Consider the following 11,898-nt stretch of genomic DNA (forward strand, 5'->3'; position numbering starts at 1 on the left):
GGTAAAAGAAAAACAGCAAAGAACCTAAAGAGGACTAGAGGACTAGTCAGTGCCTATTCAAACAAAGCCACAGAAGTTGTACAGAACCTGAAAGCAATTCAAGCATTTTTATGTTGGTCATTGTAGGAGACAACCATGTGTGATATTAGGGCTCTTTGTGTCATCCTAAATATCATCTTTCTAATTAACTGGCAGTGAAGAAGAAAAAAAGACAACCTGCAACAGATCATTTATTTGAACTGCACTAAAGAATAAAAAGGCTCCATAAGATGTGAGTAGAAAGCAAAAGCAAGTCAATCAAACAACTATCAATTAACAGTGTATGAAAGAAACTTAATAATATGATGCTTTAACAATGAGGTAATGGCTGTCAATTTTTAACAGGATTAATATTTTATTAAAAATTAAAGCCCCCAATGTTTTGATAGAGCTTTAATAAAGTCCCGCATACTTAGTCATATTTTTTTAGGTGTGAAATTTGGTGCGTTTTGTCCTTAATGACAAACATTCGAATTAAGAGTGATTCAAATTCTAAACCTTGATTTCATTCAGCAGAGCTCATAAAAACTTTTCTCTGAATAGTCAAATTGTATTTGCTCAATAAAATGTCATAACATGTTTATTCAATACTGTTTATTCATAATGAGCCAGCAGGAGAGCTGTTGCTTTTGATGAGTAAATATATATTCAGAGATGTGCAGTCAGCTGAATGACTACAGCGTTGCTCCTTAAAGCTGTTTTCTATGCTGTCCCTCACACATCCTGTGGACCTGGAACATTTTTTTCTTGGATTCTGTGTCATAAACAAGACAGTTGTGGTAAACAAACAAGTAATCAGTTATCTGACTGTGCAAGAAGCATTTTAAAGTCGTCTCAGTCCTATATTCAATCAGACTCCTGAATTTTATCACTAATGTTATTAATTAAGGAGACATTATTCTGGTAGGAAATTATTTTTGTGTTTGAAAAACACTGTACTTACTTTACTTTTGAAAAAAGACAAAGTTTAGGTGACATCTCAAGTACAACATTTCTCCACCTCTGATAACTTGCTTGTCTTTTGTGTTCAGGGTCCTCATTGCATCTGGTTAAATATTTATCATGTGACGTTTATCTCTGAAGGAAACAACATCAATTTCAAATTCTGCTGCCTTCACATTTGGCCAAACTTTCGTAAATACCCTGAAAACAAACAAAGCTCCTATAAAAACTTCTTATTAAGATGCTTTAACAATACATATTTATAGGCTAAAATTGATTGTAGTCTACTATATAAGCAAAGGTCATTGTCAAGGCAGTCCAACCACACACATTTTGTGTTCCACTATCCTTTAGGGGACTCTGCATTGACTTCCATGCCCTAAACACTAAACCTTACCTAAACCCAATTCACAGTGTAGTCCTAAGCCGAACTCCCACTCCAAGAACAGATCTTTTCCTCATAGGGATCAGTAGCTGGTGCCAAAAAGTACCTGTAAGTCCACAGAATGTTAACCTGACTCCGCCAGATGGATTTGCTCCGCATATCCATCTGGAAACCTTCCGTTGAAGTAATTTTGGCAAGGGGCGAAAATACTGGTTAGCTGATTGGCCTATGTTGGTAATAGATGGGCCAAATAAACCAATCAGATCAACGAAGCATATGACGTACTAACACAGCGATGACGAAAACACAACCACATGCCAGGCTACTCTTGCCGAAACCAGTCGGGAGAAGAGCAAAAACATCTTTTCCTCTGAGAAAAGCCTCCAGAGCAGTGTTTTGCTCTTCTTTCAGTAAAGAAATACTCTGTAATTCCGATAAAACTTGCTCGATAGCCACGCTAACGCTAGTTTCATCGGCTGAAGCCGCCATGTTCTTTAGATTGAACTGTCGCGCTTCTCGTTGCGTCACTCAACCCGCCTCAAAGCCAACGCTGATTGGACGTTCGTTTGGTGAACGGCTCCAAATTTCCTTTAACAGAAAGTAGCCAGACTGATCTGCGAGTGAAACCTTGAAAGCTCGCGAGATCAGGATGGTCTCACGAGGCTAACAGAATGTAGCATATTTAAGGAAAATTGCCCCCACAGATTAAGAATGGTCATGGCCACCCAACAAAACCAAGAAAGAAGCTTCTCATCTGTGCTTTCCCATCAGGTTTTCCAACCGTTTTACAGACTAGAGATTACATAGGTTTAAACTGATGTAGCTCCTAAGCATCAAACTTCTTATTGCTGCATTTGACAAAAAAATGGATTTATATGCTGGAAAAGTTGAAGAAACTTTGTTCTTCTATTTGACTGATTTTTTTTGTGTTCATTTACTATGATTAAGTGTAAATTGGTTTGTCAGAAACTCCAGTGGACTCAGGTGGAGACTTCAGCAATCGCCTCGATCACCAGCGACTACCTGACAAACAGACTACAGTTTGTGGGACTAAAGGTTTAGGTGTCTAGCCAGATTGTGGGGAGCACCACAGGGGACTGCACTTTTTATTTTCACTCTTTATACCTCAGACTTCCAGCACATGAAAGATGCCTGTCATGGATCTTTTGAATAGAATTCAACTAAAAACTAATTATTTTCTATAATGGCATACTGTAGCTAAATTCAATGTGGGGTTTTTTTCGCGGTTCTTAAATTCTACTGTTACTCTAATTGTATTTTTGTTCTACATATACAGTATGTATATATTTTGCTTATCTGTACAAATATAATCTGTGTCTTGTTCTATGCAAATAAACTTACCTTTCCTGTACTTCCGTCATGCCCACAGTAACAGTGATTTCAACATGAACTGTCACAAGCAACTCTGTGAGGAACAGCTGTCACAGTTTCTTTGCAATATTTTGGCTCCTGCACACATTTAAAGCAATTCAGATTGTTCCTCACGAGCTGTTTTTCTCCTCCTTTCTGCTCAGCCACACCTACTGAGCTTCATGCGTATTATGCACCATTCAGAACAACTGAAAAGACAAAAGGCAATTATTCTTTCATTTCATACGAACTTGCTTATCACATTTTTCCCACAATGAAGGCACAAAAAAATAAGGACGCACAGACACCAGGTAATTGTTCATTTTATGCAGTGCAGACAGAGGAACAAACGGAAGCGCACAGTGGTTCATCTAGCCATTACTGTCATTCTTATTCCACATTCAGCCCTGCCTGTAATTACCCGCTCTGCTTCTGATAGGCTCCACTCTCTCTCTCTGAATTCTTTCCATTGCTAACTGGAAGATAAACACAGAATGAGGCAAAATATGGAGCTCATGTATTAGAGCAGTAGAAAGGCTTTGAAGCCATCCATATAATATTGATGAGGTGAGCTCATAGAGATTAACTCCAGAAATCTCATTCCTTTTCTTTATTTGGGGTCATTAAGGTCAAATCCTTTAAAGCTTGACTATTAGTCAGCATTTTCCAGTTGCTTGATCAGCCAACATAACACAGAAGAAAGCATGAATGTCTGATAACTGACATCACATTAAGCTGAGCATAACACTTCCTCTAACCGTAGAAATGTTTTTTAGAGCTCTATATGAAGTAAACTTGCTTACACTCTCTAAACTGTTTACATTGTTGTGAAAAGGTTCCTTCCCCATTGCATGTTGACTCTGTTTAAGCTGTTTTTGTTATACTGAGATGTTTCAGATCACCAAGCAGCTTTTAAAATCAAAACTATCCAGAGTAAAAATCCGTCAGGAAAGATTACAGAACCGTTCCTGAGACTTTTTGAAGTAAAATGTAACATAGAACAGTTGTGAACCTTTCCAGAAGGAACAAACCTATCAAAATTGCTCAAAGAGGACATTTAAGATTAATCCAGGAGAGGCCCAGACCAAGAAATAAAATAGTTGTTCTGATCTTAAAGGTATAGTGGAAGATGTTCCTTTTTCCGAGTGGATCATCTAAATAAGTGGTCCTCCTAATTGTTAATCATTCTGGTGATATGTTTGCGTAAGGCTGTCCTGCGTGATCATCCCCATTTTCACTTACTAGTGGTGAGTCTTGTGAAAAAAATTGCAAATCTTCTTTTGGAAAGTAAGCTTTTATGAGCGATGCAAACAGCAACTTTTCAAACAGAGCGTGCACAAGGAGAACTAGGCTTGTGCACGCTCTCACAGGCGTTTAATAGGCGTTCTGTTAGGATTCCAGTTTGTGTGACTTGTTTTTTTGTGTTTTCTTCTCTCCACCACCAGGCGGTGCCCTATTTTGGCCTCCCTGCACACCTGCGGCTCGTTGGGTCATTACCAGAGGAGTACTTGAGCAGCGGGCTGTCACCACCTCGACGCCAGAGTGTTTGCCAGTATTGGGTACTCTAACCAAACTGAGATTAGCAGAGTCTAACCTTAGCATTTTTTCTCTGAGTCTGAACTTGTTTTTTGTCTTTGTTCTTCGGCAAGAAGACTTCCTGTGTTTCTGGATAAGCCTGGACCTTCTACCCCTGGAAGGATTTACTGAGTCTCACTGAGCAAAGGGGAAACCTCCACATGATCCGTTCAAGTCCACTCCTGGAAAACCAAGCGACAGTCTACTCCTTTACTCCTCTGGGTCCAACATGCCTGCCTGTCTGCTCTCCAATGAGTTCCCTCTTCTCTGGATTAAACCCCCACAAACTGGATCCAAGAATAAACCAAGAGCCCCCCAAAAGTGAGTTCCTCTCCAGCAATATTCAAGCCTCAGTCTATTTTCCCAGTGTCCCTGAACTGATCACTGTGATCTCCCCTTCAGAGTTTCCGGTTCCAGCTCACAAGTCCGCTGAGTTCCAGCATTGTTTCCAATTTCAATCTTCATCAGTGTTTACTAACCTACAATAAACCTGTTAAACGTTTACCCTTGGTCCCTGAGTGTGTCTCTGCATGTGGGTCAGATCTTTAAAGCCCATTATGACACGTTCCCTCTCAGGAGCGGGTACAGGGTTGTGCATGTGCATTTTTTTTTTTCTAAGTGGATAGGTCGGGTCTTTTCAAAAAGTTGCATAAAAACTTGCAAAAATAAAAAGGAAAACATTTAGAATTCCTTTAAACTATGACATTCAGGTCTCTAATCAGCAAAATAGCCCCAGGCCATCATACCATCACAGTTGTTAATTGTCAAGATGTTTTTTATTTTTTTATGTTCAGCGTTTTATCTAAATATTTTCTTTAAAGTTTTGGCTTGAAACTCTTTAAGATCAACCATGCTTGAAAGGTATCCAAAAGGCTCATTAGTGGGCCAGCTCTACATAGCTCTGAAAAAATATACAATTTGGACGGGTCCAGTCAAAATTTGGACTTAAATCTGAATAGCATGTTGTTAAACAAACCATCTGTGCACATAAAACCTGCAGAGATGTCTGCAAGCAGAATGGACAATAATCCTTTCACAGCAATGTAAAAGACTCACTGCTGGTGATGCCAAACACCTAGTAACAGTTGTTGCTGCTGTGTTGGTAACTATTTATCAGGAGTTGAAGGCTTTTACTTTTTATTTTGGACATAACTGGTTCAGAAAGCTTTTCTGTGAATAGATTAAATGATTCCTTAAAAACTCACTTTGATATTTACAAAAGGTTTTCTTTATCTAATCATATTGTTGAGGTGTTATAACAAAAAGCAACACAGGAAAAATCTGTATACCACATCTTGTCTTTGCCAGTTCCAGCAGTCTATACAACGTTTAATTGGGTTTGTTATCATCAGTTCGAGAAATAACTCGTTTATGCATTGTACTTCTTTAGCAGGTCGTTCTGCCAGTGCCTCTTGCGGTCAGGAAACGCTGCGGGCAAGCGGATCTTTTTGAAGTCTTCAATACATTTTTTCAGATCCTCTTCCAGCATCTTCTTCTCGTCCTCATCTTCATCAACCCGATGTGGAGGTCCACCATTCTCCCTGGCAGTGGACCGTGGCAGCGTCTTTATATTGAGGGTGGTGGGACGTTGGGGGCTGTCTCTGAGGGGAGGCATTGGGGGAGGAGGAGGAGGAGGACTGGAGGTAGAAGCAGATTTGGTTGAAAGCGGAGGGGGAGGAAGGATAGGAGGTGATGGAAGTGGAAGGTCAGGAATGTCTGCAGAAAGAAGAAGAGGAGGTGGAGGAGGAGGGATTGGATGTTGAAGATCCAGAGTGGAGCAGCAACTGGTTTCTGGAAGGCTCTTGGTTCTGCCAGTGCTGCTGAGTTCCACATTGGTCGATTCAGAGGGAGGAGCAGAAGGTTTGAAAGTAAGCACTTCTTCAGGAGCTGGTAGATCTGAGGTCACTGCCTCAGAAATGGAAGGTGAATTTCCTGTGGATGACAAAAAAACTGTTGAAATAAACATTGTAAAAGTTTATATTTCTTTCTAACATCACCAAAAGAGACAGCAAAGAAATGTTTGAACTCATATAACTGGAATTGTATAGCTGTAAAACATGAAAAAAATATAATTATATATATATTATATAATATTATATAATTATATAATTATATATATATATATATATATATATATATATATATATATATGCAGACATATTGAATATGAATCCATCTACAGACTATCTGAGAGACACTGTCTGAGGCTCTCTTATCAACCCATATTCCTCCTTTAAATATTTAACACATGTTTAGATACAGCAGCATTTTATATGAGATCTTTATGTTAATGGCTTTAGACCCTAAGTTAGTTATTAATATAATATAAGACCAACATAAGTAGACAGTAAAACGTCTTCTTTTCACTGGGCAGAAACCCAAATATAAGTGGGAGCGGTCAGAAGGGTTTCAGGACGTTTTCTTTAGACATTGTCTAGAATTGAGAGAAAAGGTTTCTACGGCTCAGAAAACATTAAAAAGGTTCAGTCTTGCAGTTAAACCTGTCTAAGGACTTGTTCTATGCTCCTTTACTATAGTACTTCAGGGTGACAGCAAGCTTTCGAGTTTTCAAATATTAAAAGCCATCAGTCCCAGCAATCAAATCAATAGATGTAAAATAGCTAGATGCAGAGTTGCGTGAATTTTTACATCAGCAATGCTGCCATTTTGGAGCAAAGATTGTCAGTATGCTCAGGCTGAACAGCTGATCTGCTTTGTGGTAATTGCTTTAGATGGCGTAGTAAAACTTTTAAATGTATCATGTTGAATAGGAAGTATTGATTTTCTCTCAAATTATGTTCTATTATCATCACACCCTGAATATCATAAACTCTCAACAGATCAGATCTGGTTTATATGTTATTAATGTTGTTAACCTGCATTACTAGTCTGCATTTCTGTACAAAATAATGTTGCGGTCACACTGAATACATCTTGATTTAACATATCTATTTGGTCACGTTATTTTTTCTAGGGTTACCATGACTTTTTGTCCAGGACTGTTTTTGAACTTATTCTTTAGAAGTATGGTTGAAAAGTAACATCTAACTTTTATTTGCTCATTTCCATAGAGTTTTTATGTATTGGTACATTTGTCAGAATCAAGCTATTTTTGACCATTGTGGGTTTTTCCTTCATTAAATAAGAGGTACTAATAAAAGCGAAGAAAATATCAAATAATTGCTGGCTGGCTACCATCTTAACCTTCATCTTCCTGTTGCTGTGTCTGCGAGTGAGCACATGGTGCTGAAAGAGTGTGTTAAAATAGTGTGTTGGAGCATAATGGTGATAAAAAGCATCACAGCGTGTGGAAATATGAAGGACATGAGAAGTGAATGACAAATTCATTCGTTTTTCAGACTCATCACTTTTTGCTTGTGTGCCTATCAGAAAGAAACAGTAGCGGCACAATTGGGATGAAAGCTGCTGAATAAAACTTTAAAAAAATTTTCATTACATGTTTATTTTTCATTCATCCCACTGTGAACCTGCAGGTCGCTGATGGGGTCTCTTCAGGCAGAGGAGGTTGTCTGCATTCTGCACCTCAAGATATTTGAAAAACAAACTTCATGTTGCCTCTGACTTCCCGAGAGACTCTGGGGACTAATAACATTCTCTCTTCTTGTATATGTTTTACTTCTTTAAGGGTGACACACCTCACAGTAGATCCATAGGTCAGAGCATACTTTCCATTTGTCACTTTTAAAGTAGAAATTTCAGAATAGTTCTTTTATATTATTTCTATCCAAAGACGGGTGTCTTATGCATGGAAACAGCAGCGTATACAGCAGTCCTACTCATGTGCTCTGTGTATTAAAGGTTACTGTAGGGACGAGGATAACCAATTATTTTACTCTAATGTGAAATTTGTCAAGCATTTCCATCAATTTACCGCCTTGCAATATTTTTTAACCACAAGGTTTTGTTTACACATATAATCATGTTTCCGATCCTAAGTTTCAATGTTTTGTTTTTATTACTGGGATATGCATCATTGATTAAAAAAAGTAGTGCTTCATTTTTCTAAGGGGGAAAAAAAGGAAATATGGCTTTTAATTGTTTTTTACAAATACATTGCATCTTTAAAATTTAGATCTCATTTTTATTCAGTTAGTTGGATCAACTTAATTAAATTACTTGCTACCAATTGAAGCAATTCCTTTAAGTTGGAGCCGTATTTTCTTTTTGGAGTGATATTGTGTTGGTTTTTCTACAGTGCCTTGAAAAAGTATTCAACCCCCTTGAATTTTTTTTACTTTTTGCCACATTTCAGGCTTTAAACATAAAGATATGATTAATGATGAAAGATAAGTGGGACACAATCATATTTTGAATTGTTATAACAAATAATAAAACTGATAAATTGGGTTTGCAACATTATTCAGCCCCCTTGGGTCAATACATCGTAGAGCCACCTTTAACATTACAGTTGCAAGTCAGTTGGGGTACTCGGGTCTCTATCGGTTTTGCACATCGAGAGATGAAAATTTTTGTCCATTCATCCTGCAAAACAGGTGGAGTCCAGTGAGGTTGGATCAGGCTCGGACTGGGAAAGATTTTCAGCCCTGGCATTTTTCCATCTACACCGGCCCACTTATGCATTTGACCCATTTGGTACCATTCACCTTCCCATCAATTTTAACCATCTTTGGCTGAGGGAAAGCAAGCCCAAACCATGATGCCGCCACCACCATGCTTGATAGTGGGGATGGTCTGTTCAGGGTGAAGAACTGTGTTGCTTTTACACCAAAGATAACATTTTGAATTGCTGCCAAAAAGTTCGATTTTGGTTTTATCTGACCAGAGCACCTTCTTCCATATGTTTGCTGTGTCTACCAGGTGGCTTGTGGCAAACTTTAAACGAGACTTTTTATGGATAGCTTTTAAAAAATGGCTTTCTACTATAAAGGACAGTTATTTGCTGACTACAACTGATTGAGTCTGTAGATCTCTGCAGTTCACCCAGAGTGATCATTGGCCTCTTGGCTGCAACTGTGATCAGTTTTCTCCTTGCTTGAGCTGAAAGTTTAGAGGGACGGCCGGGTCTTCGTAGATTTGTTATAATATCCCTTCTATTTCAATATTATCGCTTGAACAGTGCTCAGTGGGATGTTTAAAACTTGGGAACTTTTTGTGTATCCAAATCAGAGATCTTCAATGAACTTCTAGAGAGAGATAGCTGTACTGAAAGTAAAGGGGCTTCCATTTTTTTATTTGATAAAAATGTTTAAAATATCCAATTAATTTAGTTCCACTTGTTGATTCTTCTGAAAAAAAAAAATGTTTGAAGCCGGAAAGGTGGCAAAAGGTCAAAAAGTTCCATGGGGCCAAATAATTTATTAAAATGTTTAGGGTTATGTGACACAATTTGAAACAGAACAAATACTTTGCATACTTTTGTATGTTTTTTATGTAGATAAACTTTAACAGGTGTTGTGTAAATGTTTTTTATTTTAATTCAGATTACTTTATGTGTGTGTGAGTGTGTTTTTGAGTCTGGATGCTTTGACCTAAGTTCAGGAACTCGTTCCAAATCATTCACATGAGTTTGGACATTGGTACACACCCAGAGAGCTGATAATGCAAGCATTGTTCATGCATCATCCGAGGAGTCACAGACACACAGTTTTAAATCACTGGCGTTCCCATTCTCTGTGAAGCAGTCACACAAAAATGCTGCATGCTGCATAATAGAGAAGGCACACAAATAGCTAATCTCTCTCACATGCTTTCATGGATGTTCATGCAGAGACGCAATATGCCACAGACCAAGCTGAGGACACGCCATGCAAACACAAGAGTGGCCTGCTTTCCTCTGTAAGGGCTCACCAACCTGTCTTATATAACTGGAAAAGCTGCTTGTGTCCAAGGAAGTGGTCACAAATAATTCTCTCTCTGCCTCGGATTTCTGAACACCTGAAAATGACGGAGTTCTCCAGCCGGTACGACAGAGTAACTGGCTGTCTTCTCTGTTTTCTCAGGCGTGCACAGATAAACCCAAGTGTGCTTACTGTTTGCGTTAGTGTGGGTGTGTGTGGACGGTTTTGTGCATGATGGGATAAATAAAAGGCATTTGCAGAAGAACAATGCAGATAAAGAAGGGGGTTGGAAGGGAAGAGGTTCTCCAGTGGTGTGCTTTGCCTGGGTGTTTGGTGCATTAAGGGTCTCTCATAATGAATACATGTGTTTCAGAAATGCCTGGACGTGGGAGTATGGGGGGGCTTAACAGTGTCAGAGAAATAATCCACTGGGGGATGGGTTCCATGCTTTCCTCCACTGTTAAGCCGTATGGAGGAGAACTGAAAAAAGAGTGCACTCAACTTTTTTTTCCACGGGCCACTTCTCTAGGGATGTACGCAAAAGCTAAAGCCTTTTTGCACACACACCCACACCCCCACACACAGACACACACTCTCCCCTCCCTCGTTCCTTGTGTCTTTTAGCCTCTCCCATCTGTTTAGTGTGACAGATCCCTTCATTACCATCATTACCACTAATGGCAACGCTAACGTGTCCCTGTTGCCTGGGTTTAACGCCTCTCGGTTTGCAAATGTGTCTTCAGTGGGTTTTTAATAGACTTACCTGAAATTGCTGCAAGTTGTATTACATGTACAACATTGTCACGTACAGGCTCATAAAAAAATCACACGGAAGATAAATAAGACGCTTCTTGAAATTGGAGAAACCATTATTAGGTTTATATAATGTCATACAGCTGGAGATAGGCACCAGCACCCCTCGTAACCGCAGAAGGGATCAAGCTTGACAGAAAATGGATGGATGGATATTATTTCACTTTGATAAACATCATAAAGTAAATTTCATAGCTCTAGTCTGAAAAAAGAGAACATGCTGAAAGTCACTGCTGTCAATGTAATTGCCCGCAAGGATATAGCCTGCTCATTTATTTTTGATTATCGCTAAAATAGTCACGCTCAAATGTAATGTAAAGTGTTTCTAATTTAAATAGAAAATGTAAACAGTATAAAAATAATAATAAAAAAAAACAAATAAACAGTTTAACATTTTAAATTGGATTCTGGTATGTGCCTCTTTTTCAAGCTTGGTCCAAATAACTTCAATCTGTAAGGACACTAAAGCTAAAACCAAAGTATTTCAGCTGTCGCCATAATTAGATCTACCTGAAAGGGCTGGTAGTAAGGAAGCAGTGAGAATCAGGAAGCAGAATGCTTCCTAGTGCTTATTGATTTATGTCCCTGTCACTGCCCAATCCGTACCGGAAGCATGATCCATACCATCAGCTCATTTGCACATGCGCAACCAGATTTACATTCGGGTCGCCCTTGATTTTATTTTGTAAAAAAATGCCTAAATTATGTTTTTCCCTCCCCAAAAAAGTAAGCATATTATAATGTATTTCCTGAGAAAATAAATTCCTTTAAAAATCCTTTCTGTTTTACCGCTCCTCTGTGCCCGATCTGTACTGGAAATGGGATCCTGTGCTACTTCCGGGAGTATACTTTTTGGGATGTGGATATAAATATAAATCCAGTCTTTTTTAGTTTTTTTTTTTTTTTTTTTTTACCTTATGGTATATGGCACGTAACCTAAAGAAAGAAAGAACT

The 11,898-nt window shown here is 38.6% G+C and overlaps 1 protein-coding gene across 1 annotated transcript; it reads right to left on the reverse strand.

Moving 5' to 3' along the window:
• Positions 1 to 5,681: 5,681 nt before the first annotated feature.
• On the reverse strand, positions 5,682 to 10,797 carry LOC107089026 (WASH complex subunit CCDC53 homolog). The gene is made up of 3 exons (XM_015381542.1): positions 10,699 to 10,797; positions 10,146 to 10,281; positions 5,682 to 6,244 (listed from the first exon to the last, which is right to left on the reverse strand). The coding sequence occupies exons 1-3, from the start codon at positions 10,795 to 10,797 to the stop codon at positions 5,682 to 5,684; spliced, it is 798 nt and encodes a 265-aa protein (XP_015237028.1).
• Positions 10,798 to 11,898: the final 1,101 nt, after the last annotated feature.

The sequence above is a fragment of the Cyprinodon variegatus genome, unplaced genomic scaffold (assembly GCF_000732505.1).
Source record: "Cyprinodon variegatus isolate N-32 unplaced genomic scaffold, C_variegatus-1.0 Scaffold236, whole genome shotgun sequence".
In the NCBI taxonomy this organism is placed as follows: domain Eukaryota; kingdom Metazoa; phylum Chordata; class Actinopteri; order Cyprinodontiformes; family Cyprinodontidae; genus Cyprinodon; species Cyprinodon variegatus.

Coding starts and splice junctions, on each gene's coding strand:
- LOC107089026 (XM_015381542.1), bottom strand. CDS start 10,797: ATGGTAATGAAGGGATCTGTCACACTAAACAGATGGGAGAGGCTAAAA. Junction 10,282..10,698: donor GTCTGTGTGTGGGGGTGTGG/GTGTGTGTGCAA, acceptor CTGAGAAAACAG/AGAAGACAGCCAGTTACTCT. Junction 6,245..10,145: donor TTTCCAGTTATATAAGACAG/GTTGGTGAGCCC, acceptor TGTCATCCACAG/GAAATTCACCTTCCATTTCT.